This window comes from Coregonus clupeaformis, chromosome 27, assembly GCF_020615455.1.
Source record: "Coregonus clupeaformis isolate EN_2021a chromosome 27, ASM2061545v1, whole genome shotgun sequence".
In the NCBI taxonomy this organism is placed as follows: domain Eukaryota; kingdom Metazoa; phylum Chordata; class Actinopteri; order Salmoniformes; family Salmonidae; genus Coregonus; species Coregonus clupeaformis.
Window position 1 is genome coordinate 34,469,053 of NC_059218.1, and position 19,202 is coordinate 34,488,254.

General features: G+C 44.4%; 1 protein-coding gene across 3 annotated transcripts in view; it reads right to left on the reverse strand.

Annotated features, from left to right (window-relative positions):
* Positions 1–19,202, reverse strand: part of LOC121541879 (kelch-like protein 13) — a 71,829-nt gene that overhangs the window by 40,669 nt on the left and 11,958 nt on the right. Inside the window, exon 1 of one of the 3 annotated variants that reach the window (XM_041851235.2) lies at positions 15,240–15,699. The exons of the other annotated variants lie outside the window; for them this stretch is intronic. Coding sequence (XP_041707169.1) covers positions 15,240–15,337 — 98 coding nt within the window. The 5' untranslated portion in view covers positions 15,338–15,699. Of the gene's footprint in view, positions 1–15,239; positions 15,700–19,202 lie in introns of those variants that run through there. 3 annotated transcript variants of the gene reach the window in all.

The window sequence follows — 19,202 nt, forward strand, 5'->3', positions numbered from 1 at the left end:
TGTGAACCATTTATCAGAAACACATCAGGGAATAATTAATTAAAATTGGCCAAATTGCATGGGGGTTAGGCATGCGATGCGCCTTAATTGCTTTTGTAAATTTCCTCTCATTCACGCATCTGTTTGAGGGATTCATTTATAAAAGTGGGGAAGTATAGGATTAAAACTAAAGCTAGAGGAACATAATGTTGTCAAACCATCTATCTAATTAATGGAGATCTCCACCCTACAATGAGGAAATAAAACCCATTGACAGCTGCTCATTCATCAAACTGACACTGTTTAGTAGGCCATTTCTCCACTTCCTGGTTTTGTGACAATCATTGGAATTAAGAATAACAAAACAGAGACAATGCCTTTACTGACAATGTTTTATTTTGTATTAAAAGAAACATACTGCACAAAAACACACAACACCACCAAAATATAATGGTCCCCCCCAGGGAACTGGTTCAGTATAATTCAACGGCTAGATGCTATGCAGCATAGTGCTTGCTGCAAGTCGTGTTTTACAATGTTATAGTTTGGGTAATGTTTCCCCTCTAACACCAACACAGGATGATACCATATTTGCTACCTGGGCTGCACCTCAAAGTGTGTAGCATGATGGAAAAGCCAACAATAAACCCCTGCCTGTGCCATATAAATGACTTCCAGTCTAACAGTACCCCAAAGGAGGTGAAAAGACCCCCTGCAGCACATCGGGTTTACACCCATTTGCAAATAAAGCACCAAGCACTCAAATGAAGAGCAAAAACAACATTGATTAATTTACAGAAAATGTTACGGGAATAATAATACTAGCTTTGAAGTCAGAATTTTCAACGAGACAAAGTAGCCATGATGTAATATAAGCAGCGGGCATTTTTATTAAGAGAGGGTGCATTTTGACTCAAACAGATGCCACTCAATTGTTAAGACGTCACAGCAGCTAAAAACACTGTTTTGATTGATCATGCTACCCTCTGGTATCATTTCCTGCTACATTAATATGAGTGCAGGTGATCCGCAGTTTGTGAGCATCTACTGATGGGATAGGTTGAGAGATTATGCCAAGAAAATTGACATTTCTGATATAAAGGAGAATAGACTTCCTAAGGTTTCCAGTCATGCAATATGAGTCACCACATCATGCACCAACTGCACTTTACTGAGAAACAGCTTTACTGAGAAACACTTAAGACCTCCAGCATTTATTTACCCTGCAGTATTGGTCGGCAGATTTTTTATTTCATAATTTAAAAAGTCAGAAACAAAGATATGCTAATACTACTGGGAGCTGCCATGATGCCATACTATCTGAGCTGTGTGGAACAGAAATAAACCTTGGGGTGAATGCAGCTTATGAAGAGGAGCCACACAAAACACACAGCAGCATCTATTCTCCACTGACTGTCTCAGCGGCAGACAGCGCTGCATGTGTTTGAGAAAATTCACTTCCTATTCGTAAAGGGCAAAGGCTTATTCCCAACACTAATAAAATACCAATAATCTCCAGTCTCCTCTACCTGAACACATACACCAGCATAGGCCTATATCAATTCCATTTAGCCTACATAGATTAAAGGCCCCATGAAGCCTTTGTAATTGTATTTTTAAATCATCACTGTATGTCTAATAAATCACTGTGTGTTTATTTAATGAAAATACCTCCAACATATTTTTTTATCATTGAATTCCCTAAGCCTCCTTTGGCCCACACTGATCGTGTGGGCGTAAGGAAACACATTTCAACATACAGTATTTTACACAGCCCTGATTTGCAGATAGGATGGTCTAGATCCCACATTGTGAAGTCATGATGTGGGCCAAAAGTTCCATCCCACCTGAACAGGCTGAAAATCCAGGCATTTCTTTCAAACAGCTTTTAGACAAAAAAGGGCATTATCATAATTTTCACAATTTCGAAGTGTTATTTCGACCTCATAGTGTGGAAATATCACAAAAAAACTGGAAAATCACATTTTTAATTGTGCTGCCCCTTGAAGAAAGTCTTACTTTTGCCAAATGTCTATTTCTGTAGCAAAGGTTCATTGTGGCCATTTTGTGAAAACAGAGGTATGATTCATCAGAAAATACTGTCTGGGGGAGAGAGCAAAAACTAAAATGTAGACAAACCATTCAAGCATTATTACTAGCCTATTGTGTAAATAAATCCTGAGTATTGCGTAATTCACATTTAGATTGGAATTTTGAGGGTGTGCTCTTCTCATTGTACAACCGTGCTGAATCGACAGGCAGGGGGCATGTAGGCTTAATGAGTATTGGAGTGTTGTTGAAAACATTGGACAATCAAACCTAATCAAACAGTTCAAACCAGGTGAAATGTGGTGCTATTGGGTTTAGCTGCTTATCACGGTGGACTGGGGGGTTCGTATGGCACTGGTGGCATTGCTGTATCTGCCAGGAAAAAAGTGATCCCCTGCTGATTTTGTATGTTTGCCCACTGACAAAGACATGATCAGTCTATAATTTTAATGGTAGGTTTATTTGAACAGTGAAAGACAGAATAACAAAAAAAAAATCCAGAGCAAGATGCCTTTAGATAAAACAAGGTTAAAACAGTTAAATACCCATAAGGCTAGGTTGAAGAAAACCACCCTCCCCGGAAAAAAAATAGATTTCCTGGCCGGCTCTCTTGAAAGTAATGAGACTAAAATGAATGTGTGTCTACAAACTCCCCTGCTATGGTATGGGCCACTGGGCTGGAAACTCTACTTTTCTGGTAGCCAAGTCAGGATGATTATCACACTCAAGTCAAATTGGACTGTAGTGTCCAGCCTCATTGTAACAAGATAAAACTGTGGTGGCAAATAGGACTGTGGTGTTCATGCTCATTGTAACAAGATAAAACAGTGGTGTCCAATTGGAGTGAAGTGTCCAGGCTCATTGTAACAAGATAAAACTGTGGTGTCAAATAGGACTGTGGTGTTCATGCTCATTGTAACAAGATAAAACAGTGGTGTCCAATTGGAGTGAAGTGTCCAGGCTCATTGTAACAAGATAAAACTGTAGTGTCAAGGGAACTGGGAGCAGTGGAGAGAGAATAGAAAACAGAGAGGTACAGAGCAGCCATGGTGGGTTAGGGCCAGCCAGCTACATTCCTCAGGGAGTAGAGATCAATGTTTGCATGAGCTGATTCTGCTGCCAAATGCAAAGTTTTACTGCACAATATGCTTTCCAGCCATACAGTTTATGACACTGTTTCTTTTTTTTTTTTTACTTAAATTAATTGTTTTCCCTGAGATGCCAGGAAAATCAGGAAATCAGGGTGTTGTGTTTCTTCTCCTTACACCACCATGGAAAAATAATCCACTTCCGTTTAATTTCTTGTCGATCACCTTATAATGATGCCTAGTAATGAAACGTTAGGCCTATGATGTCATTTCCTGACCAGATAGTACAGCCTATACTAATTTGTCCTATGGCCTTGTCTTTCAGTGGTTAACATAGGGCCAAACAATTCTATGGCCATTGGCTGAGGAAGACAGATGAGAAAAATTGTAAGAATCTTAAAATAGCGCAATCCGCTAAATATCTTTTCTGGTTTTACCAGTGTCCTTGATGCGATGCAAGGATGAAATTAACTGTAACGGACATTGCATAGTGGCAAGGATAAACTCCTGAAATTCCCTGTGAACTTCCAGTTATTCCATGGGTGTTCCGGGCAGTGCACCTTTGCCATTCCTTCCAAGCATGAAATCCGCACCACAGACAGAGGCTATATTTAGACCCGAGTGGAATCACTGCAGGCAAACACACAGACCCCTCTCCATAATAATCTCCAGCTAACACACAAATCACACATTAACACACACCAGCCCTTCTTCTGTGGACTACAGGAACACGCCCCCATCCACATCGGCGGGGCTGCAGTGGAGCCGGTCGAGAGCTTCAAGTTCCTCTGTGTCACTAAGGACTTAAAATGGTCCACACACAGTCGTGAAGAAGGCGTGACAGCGCCTCTTCCCCCTCAGGAGGTTGAAAAAGGTTTGGCTGCACATTGTACAGCTGCACCATTGAGAGCATCTTGACCTTCTGCATCACTGCTTGGTATGGCAACAGCTCCGCCCTTGATCGCATGACACTACAGAGGGTGGTGCAGACAGCCCAGTACATCACTGGGGCCAAGTTCTCTGCCGTCCAGGACCTTTATAAATCAGGCGATGTGTGAAAGGAAGCCCCGGAAAATCGTTAAAGACTCCAGCCACCCAAGCCATAGACTGTTCTCTCTGCTTCTGCAAGGCAAGCGGTACCGGTGCATCAAGTCTGACACCAACAGGCTCCTGAACAGCTTCTATCCCAAAGCCATAAGACTGCTAAATAGCTAACAAAATGGCTATATGGACTATCTGAGTTGACCCCTTGTTTTGTTTTTTCACTGTCTCTATGCACACTCACAGGACTCTGCACACTCACGTACACTGACACTCCAACACACACACACACTTCATTTGCTCACATATACACACACATTTATACTGACTCCACACACACTCACATATAATCTTCATTTACCCTGCTGCTACTCTGTTTATCATATATCCTGATGCCTAGTCACCTTACCCCTATACATATCTACCTCTATCACTCCAGTATCCCTGCACATTGTAAATATGCTATTGGAACGGACCCTGTATATAGCTACTGACCCTGGAACTGATCCTGTATATAGCTTCTGACCCTGGAACTGATCCTGTATATAGCTACTGACCCTGGAACTGATCCTGTATATAGCTACTGACCCTGGAACTGATCCCGTATATAGCTACTGACCCTGGAACTGATCCTGTATATAGCTACTGATCCTGTATATAGCTACTGACCCTGGAACTGATCCTGTATATAGCTACTGACCCTGGAACTGATCCTGTATATAGCTACTGACCCTGGAACTGATCCTGTATATAGCTACTGACCCTGGAACTGATCCTGTATATAGCTTCTGACCCTGGAACTGATCCTGTATATAGCTACTGACCCTGAAACTGATCCCGTATATAGCTACTGACCCTGGAACTGATCCTGTATATAGCTACTGACCCTGGAACTGATCCCGTATATAGCTACTGACCCTGGAACTGATCCTGTATATAGCTACTGACTCTGGAACTGATCCTGTATATAGCTTCTGACCCTGGAACTGATCCTGTATATAGCTTCTGACCCTGGAACTGATACTGTATATATCTACTGACCCTGGAACTGATCCTGTATATAGCTACTGATCCTGGAACTGATCCTGTATATATCTACTGACCCTGGAACTGATCATGTATATAGCTACTGATCCTGTATATAGCTACTGATCCTGGAACTGATCCTGTATATAGCTACTGGCCCTGGAACTGATCCTGTATATAGCTACTGATCCTGGAACTGATCCTGTATATATCTACTGACCCTGGAACTGATCCTGTATATAGCTACTGACCCTGGAACTGATCCTGTATATAGCTACTGATCCTGTATATAGCTACTGATCCTGGAACTGATCCTGTATATAGCTACTGACCCTGGAACTGATCCTGTATATAGCTACTGACCCTGGAACTGATCCTGTATATAGCTACTGATCCTGTATATAGCTACTGATCCTGGAACTGATCCTGTATATAGCTACTGACTCTGGAACTGATCCTGTATATAGCTTCTGACCATGGAACTGATCCTGTATATAGCTTCTGACCCTGGAACTGATCCTGTATATAGCTTCTGACCCTCGAACTGATCCTGTATATATCTACTGACCCTGGAACTGATCCTGTATATATCTACTGACCCTGGAACTGATCCTGTATATATCTACTGACCCTGGAACTGATCCTGTATATAGCTACTGACCCTGGAACTGATCCTGTATATAGCTACTGATCCTGGAACTGATCCTGTATATAGCTTATGACCCTGGAACTGATCCTGTATATAGCTACTGATCCTGGAACTAATCCTGTATATAGCTACTGACCCTGGAACTGATCCTGTATATAGCTACTGACCCTGGAACTGATCCTGTATATAGCTACTGACCCTGGAACTGATCCTGTATATAGCTACTGACCCTGGAACTGATCCTGTATATAGCTACTGATCCTGGAACTGATCCTGTACATAGCTACTGACCCTGGAACTGATCCTGTATATAGCTACTGACTCTGGAAATGATCCTGTATATAGCTTCTGACCCTGGAACTGATCCTGTATATAGCTTCTGACCCTGGAACTGATACTGTATATATCTACTGACCCTGGAACTGATCCTGTATATAGCTACTGATCCTGGAACTGATCCTGTATATAGCTACTGACCCTGGAACTGATCCTGTATATAGCTTATGACCCTGGAACTGATCCTGTATATATCTACTGACCCTAGAACTGATCATGTATATAGCTACTGATCCTGTATATAGCTACTGATCCTGGAACTGATCCTGTATATAGCTACTGACCCTGGAACTGATCCTGTATATAGCTACTGATCCTGGAACTGATCCTGTATATATCTACTGACCCTGGAACTGATCCTGTATATAGCTACTGATCCTGTATATAGCTACTGATCCTGGAACTGATCCTGTATATAGCTACTGACCCTGGAACTGATCCTGTATATAGCTACTGATCCTGTATATAGCTACTGATCCTGGAACTGATCCTGTATATAGCTACTGACCCTGGAACTGATCCTGTATATAGCTACTGATCCTGTATATAGCTACTGATCCTGGAACTGATCCTGTATATAGCTACTGACTCTGGAACTGATCCTGTATATAGCTTCTGACCCTGGAACTGATCCTGTATATAGCTTCTGACCCTGGAACTGATCCTGTATATAGCTTCTGACCCTGGAACTGATCCTGTATATATCTACTGACCCTGGAACTGATCCTGTATATATCTACTGACCCTGGAACTGATCCTGTATATATCTACTGACCCTGGAACTGATCCTGTATATAGCTACTGATCCTGTATATAGCTACTGATCCTAGAACTAATCCTGTATATAGCTACTGACCCTGGAACTGATCCTGTATATAGCTACTGACCCTGGAACTGATCCTGTATATAGCTACTGACCCTGGAACTGATCCTGTATATAGCTACTGATCCTGGAACTGATCCTGTACATAGCTACTGACCCTGGAACTGATCCTGTATATAGCTACTGACTCTGGAACTAATCCTGTATATAGCTTCTGACCCTGGAACTGATCCTGTATATAGCTACTGATCCTGGAACTGATCCTGTACATAGCTACTGACCCTGGAACTGATCCTGTATATAGCTACTGATCCTGGAACTGATCCTGTACATAGCTACTGACCCTGGAACTGATCCTGTATATAGCTACTGACCCTGGAACTAATCCTGTATATAGCTACTGATCCTGTATATAGCTACTGATCCTGGAACTGATCCTGTATATAGCTACTGACCCTGGAACTGATCCTGTATATAGCTACTGATCCTGGAACTGATCCTGTATATATCTACTGACCCTGGAACTGATCCTGTATATAGCTACTGATCCTGTATATAGCTACTGATCCTGGAACTGATCCTGTATATAGCTACTGACCCTGGAACTGATCCTGTATATAGCTACTGACCCTGGAACTGATCCTGTATATAGCTACTGATCCTGTATATAGCTACTGATCCTGGAACTGATCCTGTACATAGCTACTGACTCTGGAACTGATCCTGTATATAGCTTCTGACCATGGAACTGATCCTGTATATAGCTTCTGACCCTGGAACTGATCCTGTATATAGCTTCTGACCCTCGAACTGATCCTGTATATATCTACTGACCCTGGAACTGATCCTGTATATATCTACTGACCCTGGAACTGATCCTGTATATATCTACTGACCCTGGAACTGATCCTGTATATAGCTACTGACCCTGGAACTGATCCTGTATATAGCTACTGATCCTGGAACTGATCCTGTATATAGCTTACTGACCCTGGAACTGATCCTGTATATAGCTTCTGACCCTGGAACTGATCCTGTATATAGCTACTGACCCTGGAACTGATCCTGTATATAGCTACTGACCCTGGAACTGATCCTGTATATAGCTACTGACCCTGGAACTGATCCTGTATATAGCTTCTGACCCTGGAACTGATACTGTATATATCTACTGACCCTGGAACTGATCCTGTATATAGCTACTGATCCTGGAACTGATCCTGTATATAGCTACTGACCCTGGAACTGATCCTGTATATAGCTTATGACCCTGGAACTGATCCTGTATATATCTACTGACCCTAGAACTGATCATGTATATAGCTACTGATCCTGTATATAGCTACTGATCCTGGAACTGATCCTGTATATATCTACTGACCCTGGAACTGATCCTGTATATAGCTACTGATCCTGTATATAGCTACTGATCCTGGAACTGATCCTGTATATAGCTACTGATCCTGGAACTGATCCTGTATATATCTACTGACCCTGGAACTGATCCTGTATATAGCTACTGATCCTGTATATAGCTACTGATCCTGGAACTGATCCTGTATATAGCTACTGACCCTGGAACTGATCCTGTATATAGCTACTGACCCACTATCCTGTATATAGCTACTGACCCTGGAACTGATCCTGTATATAGCTACTGACCCTGGAACTGATCCTGTATATAGCTACTGACCCTGGAACTGATCCTGTATATAGCTTCTGACCCTGGAACTGATCCTGTATATAGCTTCTGACCCTGGAACTGATCCTGTATATAGCTACTGATCCCTGGAACTGATCCTGTACATAGCTTCTGACCCTGGAACTGATCCTGTATATAGCTACTGACTCTGGAACTAATCCTGTATATAGCTTCTGACCCTGGAACTGATCCTGTATATAGCTACTGATCCTGGAACTGATCCTGTACATAGCTACTGACCCTGGAACTGATCCTGTATATAGCTACTGATCCTGGAACTGATCCTGTACATAGCTACTGACCCTGGAACTGATCCTGTATATAGCTACTGACCCTGGAACTAATCCTGTATATAGCTTCTGACCCTGGAACTGATCCTGTATATAGCTTCTGACCCTGGAACTGATCCTGTATATAGCTACTGACCCTGGAACTGATCCTGTATATAGCTACTGACCCTGGAACTGATCCTGTATATAGCTACTGATCCTGGAACTGATCCTGTATATAGCTACTGACCCTGGAACTGATCCTGTATATAGCTACTGACCCTGGAACTGATCCTTTATATAGCTACTGATCCTGGAACTGATCCTGTATATATCTACTGACCCTGGAACTGATCCTGTATATAGCTACTGACCCTGGAACTGATCCTGTATATAGCTACTGACCCTGGAACTGATCCTGTATATAGCTACTGATCCTGGAACTGATCCTGTATATAGCTACTGACTCTGGAACTGATCCTGTATATAGCTTCTGACCCTGGAACTGATCCTGTATATAGCTTCTGACCCTGGAACTGATCCTGTATATAGCTTCTGACCCTGGAACTGATCCTGTATATATCTACTGACCCTGGAACTGATCCTGTATATATCTACTGACCCTGGAACTGATCCTGTATATATCTACTGACCCTGGAACTGATCCTGTATATAGCTACTGACCCTGGAACTGATCCTGTATATAGCTACTGATCCTGGAACTGATCCTGTATATAGCTACTGACCCTGGAACTGATCCTGTATATAGCTACTGACCCTGGAACTGATCCTGTATATAGCTACTGACCCTGGAACTGATCCTGTATATACAGTGGGGAGAACAAGTATTTGATACACTGCCGATTTTGCAGGTTTTCCTACTTACAAAGCATGTAGAGGTCTGTACTTTTTATCATAGGTACACTTCAACTGTGAGAGACGGAATCTAAAACAAAAATCCAGAAAATCACATTGTATGATTTTTAAGTAATTAATTTGCATTTTATTGCATGACATAAGTATTTGATCACCTACCAACCAGTAAGAATTCCGGCTCTCACAGACCTGTTAGTTTTTCTTTAAGAAGCCCTCCTGTTCTCCACTCATTACCTGTATTAACTGCACCTGTTTGAACTCGTTACCTGTATAAAAAACACCTATCCACACACTCAATTAAACAGACTCCAACCTCTCCACAATGGCCAAGACCAGAGAGCTGTGTAAGGACATCAGGGATACAATTGTAGACCTGCACAAGGCTGGGATGGGCTACAGGACAATAGGCAAGCAGCTTGGTGAGAAGGCAACAACTGTTGGCGCAATTATTAGAAAATGGAAGAAGTTCAAGATGACGGTCAATCACCCTCGGTCTGGGGCTCCATGCAAGAACTCACCTAGTGGGGCATCAATGATCATGAGGAAGGTGAGGGATCATTCCAGAACTACACAGCAGGACCTGGTCAATGACCTGAAGAGAGCTGGGACCACAGTCTCAAAGAAAACCATTAGTAACACACTACGCCGTCATGGATTAAAATCCTGCAGCGCACGCAAGGTCCCCCTGCTCAAGCCAGCGCATGTCCAGGCTGTCTGAAGTTTGCCAATGACCATATGGATGATCCAGAGGAGGAATGGGAGAAGGTCATGTGGTCTGATGAGACAAAAATATAGCTTTTTGGTCTAAACTCCACTCGCCGTGTTTGGAGAAAGAAGAAGGATGAGTACAACCCCAAGAACACCATCCCAACCGTGAAGCATGGAGGTGGAAACATCATTCTTTGGGGATGCTTTTCTGCAAAGGGGACAGGACGACTGCACCGTATTGAGGGGAGGATGGATGGGGCCATGTATCGCGAGATCTTGGCCTTCCCTCAGTAAGAGCATTGAAGATGGGTCGTGGCTGGGTCTTCCAGCATGACAATGACCCGAAACACACAGCCAGGGCATCTAAGGAGTGGCTCCGTAAGAGGCATCTCAAGGTCCTGGAGTGGCCTAGCCAGTCTCCAGACCTGAACCCAATAGGAAATCTTTGGAGGGAGCTGAAAGTCCGTATTGACCAGCGACAGCCCCGAAACCTGAAGGATCTGGAGAAGGTCTGTATGGAGGAGTGGGCCAAAATCCCTGCTGCAGTGTGTGCAAACCTTGTCAAGACCTACAGGAAACGTATGATCTCTGTAATTGCAAACAAAGGTTTCGGTACCAAATATTAAGTTCTGCTTTTCTGATGTATCAAATACTTATGTCATGCAATAAAATGCAAATTAATTACTTAAAAATCATACAATGTGATATTCTGGATTTTTGTTTTAGATTCCGTCTCTCACAGTTGAAGTGTACCTATGATAAAAATTACAGACCTCTACATGCTTTGTAAGTAGGAAAACCTGCAAAATCGGCAGTGTATCAAATACTTGTTCTCCCCACTGTAGCTACTGACCCTGGAACTGATCCTGTATATAGCTTCTTACTTCTTGTGTTCTTCTTATTTCTATTTCTCCTGTATTTTTCTTCTACCTTGTGTTACTTTTAGTACTATATTGATGTTGATTACTGAATTGTTGAGTTTAGATCTTACTATAAATGTATTTCACTGTACTTGTGCACGTGGCATTAAAACATGAAACAGAAATACCACCCTATCCCTGTGGTAGATGTTACACAGGCATCCCCATATGCTACTCACAGTCTCCATGTTGAAAATGGCCATATCTAGTGAAAGGGGAGAAGCTAAGCACACAGAGGCCATTCCCATCCTTACTGTAGGCTGTATGGAGGAACCACAGAGGAACATATAATCAGCGGGGGCCGGGCTAGTCAGGGCATGGCTCAGTATTAAACGTTAGTCTTTTTGTCAGTCATTTTTACAAGGAAAAAGCTATTTGACTGCAAAAATCTATATGCAATGGTAAAATATGTAGGTCTATAGCCAAAGTATAGGCATGTATGTTAGTTTAAAGATTATTAATTGAACCTAAGTCTCTCATGTGAGAATTGGTGGCTCCGATTTATAGGCAACACCTCATCAGGACTGGGGTCAAGTCCATCTCAATTCAAATCCATTTTTTGATATACAATTATGGGCACATGTTCAATTTGAATTACATTTAGAAATGTACTGTGATTGTTAAGGAATCTTTCCCATGCTGTCATTTTGGTTTTGTGCAATTATGTTATGGAAATATTAGCCTAAACATCACAGGCAGAGAATTGATGTGCATCACTATGTAAAGTTATGCACAATAAGACAACACCTTTTTCTTTTACAGATTTACCTGCCAGTCCATTTACCTCAAACCCTGAACACTAGAACACTGAAGGCATATTCTTGGTGCCTTACCACATCATTTTGAGAACTGTAAGAATTTCTCAGTGTTCTATTTAAGCAATAAGGCACGAGGGGGTGTGGTATATGGCCAATATACCACGGCTAAGGGCTGTTCATACACGACGCAACGTCTGGATACAGCCCTTAGCCGTGGTATATTGGCCATATACCACAAACCCCCGAGGTGCCTTATTGCTATTATAAACTGGTTACCAATGTAATTAAAGCAGTAACAAGAAATGTTTTGTCATACCCGTGGTATATGGTCTGATATACCATGGCTTTCAGCCAATCAGCATTCAGGGCTCGAACAACCCAGTTTATAAATGTAAATATAATTGGGTGGATGGGAAAATTCAAACATTCCATGCATCTGCAACGCTTTAGGGAGTTCACTTAAATAGGTTATGGATGAGGGCAATGTAAACAAACGTACAGTATTTGCATCCACTAAGGAGGCATTTCTCGTTATAGAAAGGTAAGGTAAAATGTAGACATTTCTATGGCAATAAACCTAATGTAACCGCATTAACCTTTCAATATCTAATATAAATGACGTATCTACAGTATGGTAAAGCATATAGAGACCATCTCATTCATTTTGCCATAAAGAACTAGCAAACAGAGCCTGAAATTCCACTAGAAATATTCGGATAGAATTAAGCCAAAAATAAAATACACATTCATCAACTGACCATGAGTCTTTCAATCTAGCTTTAACTAAAAAGCAATGTACCGATGTTCATTTTCACTTGCCACGATTGGCAGCACTGATACAGTCTCTGCTCCAAGCCAGATTAAGCTAGGTTACTTTACACTGTCCTCCAAACCAGATTAAGCCAGGTTACTGTACACTGTCCTCCAAACCAGATAAAACCAGGTTACTGTACACTGGTTAGGAAAGATACTCTGATCCCTGCCATTTACCTAGAGCTAGCCTAGCAGGGTGACTGGCAGAGGACATGATATGGGGCTTCTCGCACCCAGAAAGGAGGAGATGGAGGGAGGAGAGCCTGGAGGGACCCTCCATATTCTGCCCTTCCCCCCTCCACAGCAGCAGACAATAGCTCCTAAACCAGGGCAAGCCAGACGCCCTGACAAAGGCAGGCTGGCTCCTCCTCCCAAGCTTGCTGTTGCGGCCGGCAGTCCTTGCAGCTGGATAAACACAGCCCCAGGGAGGGCGGAGAGGGCCAGTGGATGTGGTCCTGACCCAGAAATTTGTAAAAAATGGGCCACGCCCATGGATAATAAGCCACACCGCTCTAGAGAACAGTGTTCCGTTAGCTGGCCAGTCATCACACCGCTCTAGAGAACAGCGTTCCGCTAGCTGGCCAGTCATCACACCGCTCTAGAGAACAGCGTTCCGTTAGCTGGCCAGTCATCACACCGCTCTAGAGAACAGCGTTCCGTTAGCTGGCCAGTCATCACACCGCTCTAGAGAACAGCGTTCCGCTAGCTGGCCAGTCATCACACCGCTCTAGAGGACAGCGTTCCGTTAGCTGGCCAGTCATCACACCGCTCTAGAGAACAGCGTTCCGCTAGCTGGCCAGTCATCACACCGCTCTAGAGAACAGCGTTCCGCTAGCTGGCCAGTCATCACACCGCTCTAGAGGACAGCGTTCCGCTAGCTGGCCAGTCATCACACCGCTCTAGAGGACAGCATTCCGCTAGCTGGCCAGTCATCACACCGCTCTAGAGGACAGCATTCCGCTAGCTGGCCAGTCATCACACCGCTCTAGAGGACAGCGTTCCGTTAGCTGGCCAGTCATCACACCACTCTAGAGGACAGCGTTCCGCTAGCTGGCCAGTCATCACACCGCTCTAGAGGACAGCATTCCGCTAGCTGGCCAGTCATCACACCGCTCTAGAGGACAGCATTCCGCTAGCTGGCCAGTCATCACACCGCTCTAGAGGACAGCATTCCGTTAGCTGGCCAGTCATCACACCGCTCTAGAGAACAGCGTTCCGCTAGCTGGCCAGTCATCACACCGCTCTAGAGGACAGCGTTCCGCTAGCTGGCCAGTCATCACACCGCTCTAGAGGACAGCATTCTGCTAGCTGGCCAGTCATCACACCGCTCTAGAGGACAGCGTTCTGCTAGCTGGCCAGTCATCACACCGCTCTAGAGGACAGCGTTCTGCTAGCTGGCCAGTCATCACACCACTCTAGAGAACAGCGTTCCGTTAGCTGGCCAGTCATCACACCACTCTAGAGGACAGCGTTCCGTTAGCTGGCCAGTCATCACACCGCTCTAGAGAACAGCGTTCCGCTAGCTGGCCAGTCATCACACCGCTCTAGAGAACAGCGTTCCGCTAGCTGGCCAGTCATCACACCACTCTAGAGAACAGCGTTCCGTTAGCTGGCCAGTCATCACACCGCTCTAGAGAACAGCGTTCCGCTAGCTGGCCAGTCATCACACCGCTCTAGAGAACAGCGTTCCGCTAGCTGGCCAGTCATCACACCGCTCTAGAGAGCAGCGTTCCGCTAGCTGGCCAGTCATCACACCGCTCTAGAGGACAGCATTCCGCTAGCTGGCCAGTCATCACACCGCTCTAGAGGACAGCATTCCGCTAGCTGGCCAGTCATCACACCGCTCTAGAGGACAGCGTTCCGTTAGCTGGCCAGTCATCACACCACTCTAGAGGACAGCGTTCCGTTAGCTGGCCAGTCATCACACCGCTCTAGAGGACAGCATTCCGCTAGCTGGCCAGTCATCACACCGCTCTAGAGGACAGCATTCCGCTAGCTGGCCAGTCATCGCACGCGGCACAAAGGAGGGTATTAACCCGACACAACAACGCTCCCATCATATTCTGCCCAATTAGGCTGCATTGAGAGAGGAGGGGTACTCCACATACCCAAAAATAATACACCACAACTGAACCGAAATATAAAACTGAAAATACACCACCACCATAGCATGCTATGAATAGCATTTTTTTCCTTACTCACATGTAGGCAGGAGAGAGCGGCGAGGACCTGGATGTCTTAAGAACTTGCACTGGGAATTTCCAGCTGACAGGAGAACCGCTTTTCCATTTTAACGGCATGTTGTCACCAGCACGGAGCTACAGTGCAAACAACGGCAAAGACCATTTCCATGAACAGGCTTCCAGCGAGGGCTTCCATCCCACTCTGCCCACACGGATCAGAGGGAGGGAGAGCGGCAGCGGTTGAGTGGTACAGGCAGCAGCAGCGTTGGCAGCAGTAGCAGCGCAGGCTACACAGGCTTATGACACTAACGGCAGTAGTGAGAAGAAGCCAATGGATCGTATCTCCTGTGTCTACTGGGGCAACGGCAGCTCACAGTCATCTCTGTTACAAGGGGAAAAAGCCCTCCTGTCCTTTGAGGCTGTGCCGTCTCTAGCCCAGCAGCACAACAACAGTGCCACCTTGTTAAAGGAGCGGCGACTGCAGTGCTGGGCTTGTTATAGTGAGGGGTGGAGGGGAGGGGAGGGGTGGAGGGGAGAGGTGAGTAAGAGAAAGGGAGGGAAAAAAACAGCTCTGAGCAGAGGCTTAAATACAGTAGCTAGCGTCTCCCCACCCTCAGAGAGCAGTGCCTAAAATACCACTAGTTTACACTGGGAAATAAAAAGGAACATTTGTTATTTCTAACCACCAATGCATTAACTTTCCATCCTCCATTTATAACTAGTAATAAAAGCTCTACAGTGTGACTCGGACACACCCACATAGGCTAGGAGGCCAGGTGTAATTCCATGTGGGAGAGAGAGTACATCATAGAAATATAGTTATATTTCTACGGACAACTTGTCCCCCTACACCTTTGGAGGGAATCGTTATTCTCCACTCCAGACTTTTATCAAATATAAAAGATAAGCCTAATATGCAAGCGTGGCAGATTGTATATCTACTGGTATAGGCTATACAATGAAGATCCCATATCTCATTCCACTGGACCCTTGCAGTTAGATTGTGCCCTCATAGTCTGTCTCCTGCACGGCCGTCATCCATGGTGCCCTCTTATCAAGCAGGAACACAGAAGATCTCAAACGCATACTCCTCGCATTCTCATCTCCTTCTCAAAACCCATTGGATGAGAAGGTCAAAAGGGGCGGGACCTGACCTCCGGCTTTTTCATCCAACGGGTTTTGAGAAGAGAGAGGATGCGAGGAGTATGCAATTGAGATCGTCCCACAGTGTGCAGTAAGCCATGGCCTTGCCTGAGGCAGCTAGCTGATCAAGATGGAACACTAAAATACCTCTCCTCAACCTCTTTAGATCAACATTCACCCAAGCACTAAGAGCAAAATAAAAATCAAGAATAGAGCATTGTGCAGCTCATTTCCGCGATTACAGTCCCTCTCGTCCAAAGAGCTCTGAAGGCCCTGTCAAGAAGTCTAAAGCGATGTCATTTCCTGTGTGCTACTTCCTTTTGACAAGCCCTCTCTCTAGCCCTTTGTTTCAAAACACTTGTCAAATCTCTTCTACTCCCATCGTCATGAACAACTACCTCTTGTGGAACTTCTAAAAGTGCCAGCCTCAGCCAAGCTGGGACCCCTAGTCACCCCACTCCTGCTTTCTCACTGGAGCTTAAGGGAATGTCTTCCAACCTGCCCTTAACCCCTCCCTCTAGATTGACTCCTCAACATCTCATCCCATAACTACGGAGAATATCACAAGTAGAACCACTGCAGGTATTTTCACCGGAGCCATGATGTCTTGGGCCACTTCTTCACTGTGGAGCTCTTTCAAAAGAGGACACAGCCTGGTCTCTCAGGCAGGGTGGTCATGTGCTCGGTCTCTGTCTGTGGTTTCAGAGGATGACGGGGATAATATTTTCATGGGTGCAGATTAAACTGTATGATGGAGGTAGGAAGGACACAGACAATGGAAACCAGGGGATTAAAAAGCCCTTTGTCAGATGAGTGGGGATGGCGCTCAGCCAGATGTGAGCACATAAAAATGATGAATATGCGTCTGTCTGAGTGAACAAAGCATAGTTGAATATGTTCATTTGTACCTGCTCCACCTCCAATTAATAACAGAAAGTGAAGACACACACCAAGCCTTTCTCCAGATCAAAAAACTGAGCTTGTGTGCAGGTTATACTACACTGCACTACAGCCTGTATCTAGGGTACTTAAGCTGCTTCTCTTTATTTAGATGCAATCCTAAATCAAAACGGAGAGGGCAAACATCTAAACATGGTACTGGATCTGTCATGAAACTGGATAGTCCTAAATGCAGAGTTGCCCATTTAAAAAAGACTAAGCTAATTAGGCCAATGCAATTTCACAATCATTGTATGTTTCATCGTGAAACACTTCCCTTTTTCAAAAACAGAATGTAATCTGAACATTTATTGACTTCTGCCCTGCAAGCCACAACAACTGAGCAGTATTATGAAGAACAAGACAGGCTGGGAACAAAGAGGGGAGGCAGCACTGATAGCCTAATCCTCAAAAACCAAACTCTTCCAGCTATTACAGTGAAGCCTGACAATGGCTGCTTTTATCAGAGCCTTGATGAGCATCAATCTGTCGGCTTCTTTCAGAAGCGATTAGGGCCACTGGGGGAGGGGAAAGAGGAGAGAGGGAGAGAGAGGAGAGAGAGGCGAGAGGAGAGAGGGGAGAGAGAGCGAGGAGAGGCGAGAGAGGAGAGAGGTGAGAGGGAGATAGAGGAGAGAGGGGAGAGAAGAGAGAGGAGAGAAAGACAGAGACAGACCGACAGCGAGAGACTCCTGAGCTATGCAGACACACTGACCCAACAGCCCTGGATGACAGGCCCAAAGGCAGGAACACCCTCACTGTGCTGGAACACTGCTGTACTCTCTGTCTCTCACTTTAAAGCACACCCCATCACTATTCTAACAGGAACACACTGGACTAAAAGAACACATACAACGTATTAAAAGTGTTGACCATCCACATATTTGCTTGTCCATAAGATTGTTTTGCACATTGGCTTTGCCTGACATTTGTACTGGCCATTAGGTATGTGTACACGCCTATATGAGCATCAGGGGAATAGACAGCCCTCGTGACTGACTGCAGAACAGACACACGTATACCATCTACTGGACACAGAGGGAACTGTACCGTCTAAATGCCATACACACACTCAAGCAAGCAGCTGACTGCACATGCTGTCACCACCACACAGTGTGATTCCTCATCCATCCCAATCAGGATGATCAAAACCGTCATCTCATCTGACAGCTGTCACAGGATTGGTAAAACATTGACGACACCAAAGCGCAGAAACCAGAGAGCACAGCAGATCAACTCAATCAAAAGATGAAAAGTACATGTCAGTTATAAGTGATTCAGAATCGCTCTTCCTCTGCTGTGTGCATTTGGACATTGTAATAGAGCCATTTACATATTTACATTTGTAATTTAGCAGACGCTCTTATCCAGAGCGACTTACAGTAGTGAGTGCATACATTTCAAACATGTTTTTTCTCCTCTGTACTGGTCCCACGTAGGAATTCAACCAACAACCCTGGTGTGACAAGCGCCATGCTCTACCAACTGAGCCACATCGGGACCAAGCTAATCCAACACTAGTGCTCAGCAATTAACCGAAATGTTGGTTATTTTTCAGTTTTTAAACAACTACACTGAACACAAATATAAACGCAACATGTAATGTGTTGGTCCCATGTTTCATGAGCTGAAATAAAAAAATCCCAGACATTTTCCATACACACAAAAAGCTTATTTCTCTCAAATGTTTGTGCACAAATTTGCTTACATCCCTGTAGTGAGCATTTCTCCTTTGCCAAGATAATCCATCCACCTGACAGCTGTGGCATATCAAGAAGCTGATTAAACAGCATGATCATTACACAGGTGCACCTTGTGCGGGGGACAACAAAAGGCCACTGTAAAATGTGCAGTTTTGTCACACAATACAATGCCACATATGAGAGTGCAATTGGCATGCGGG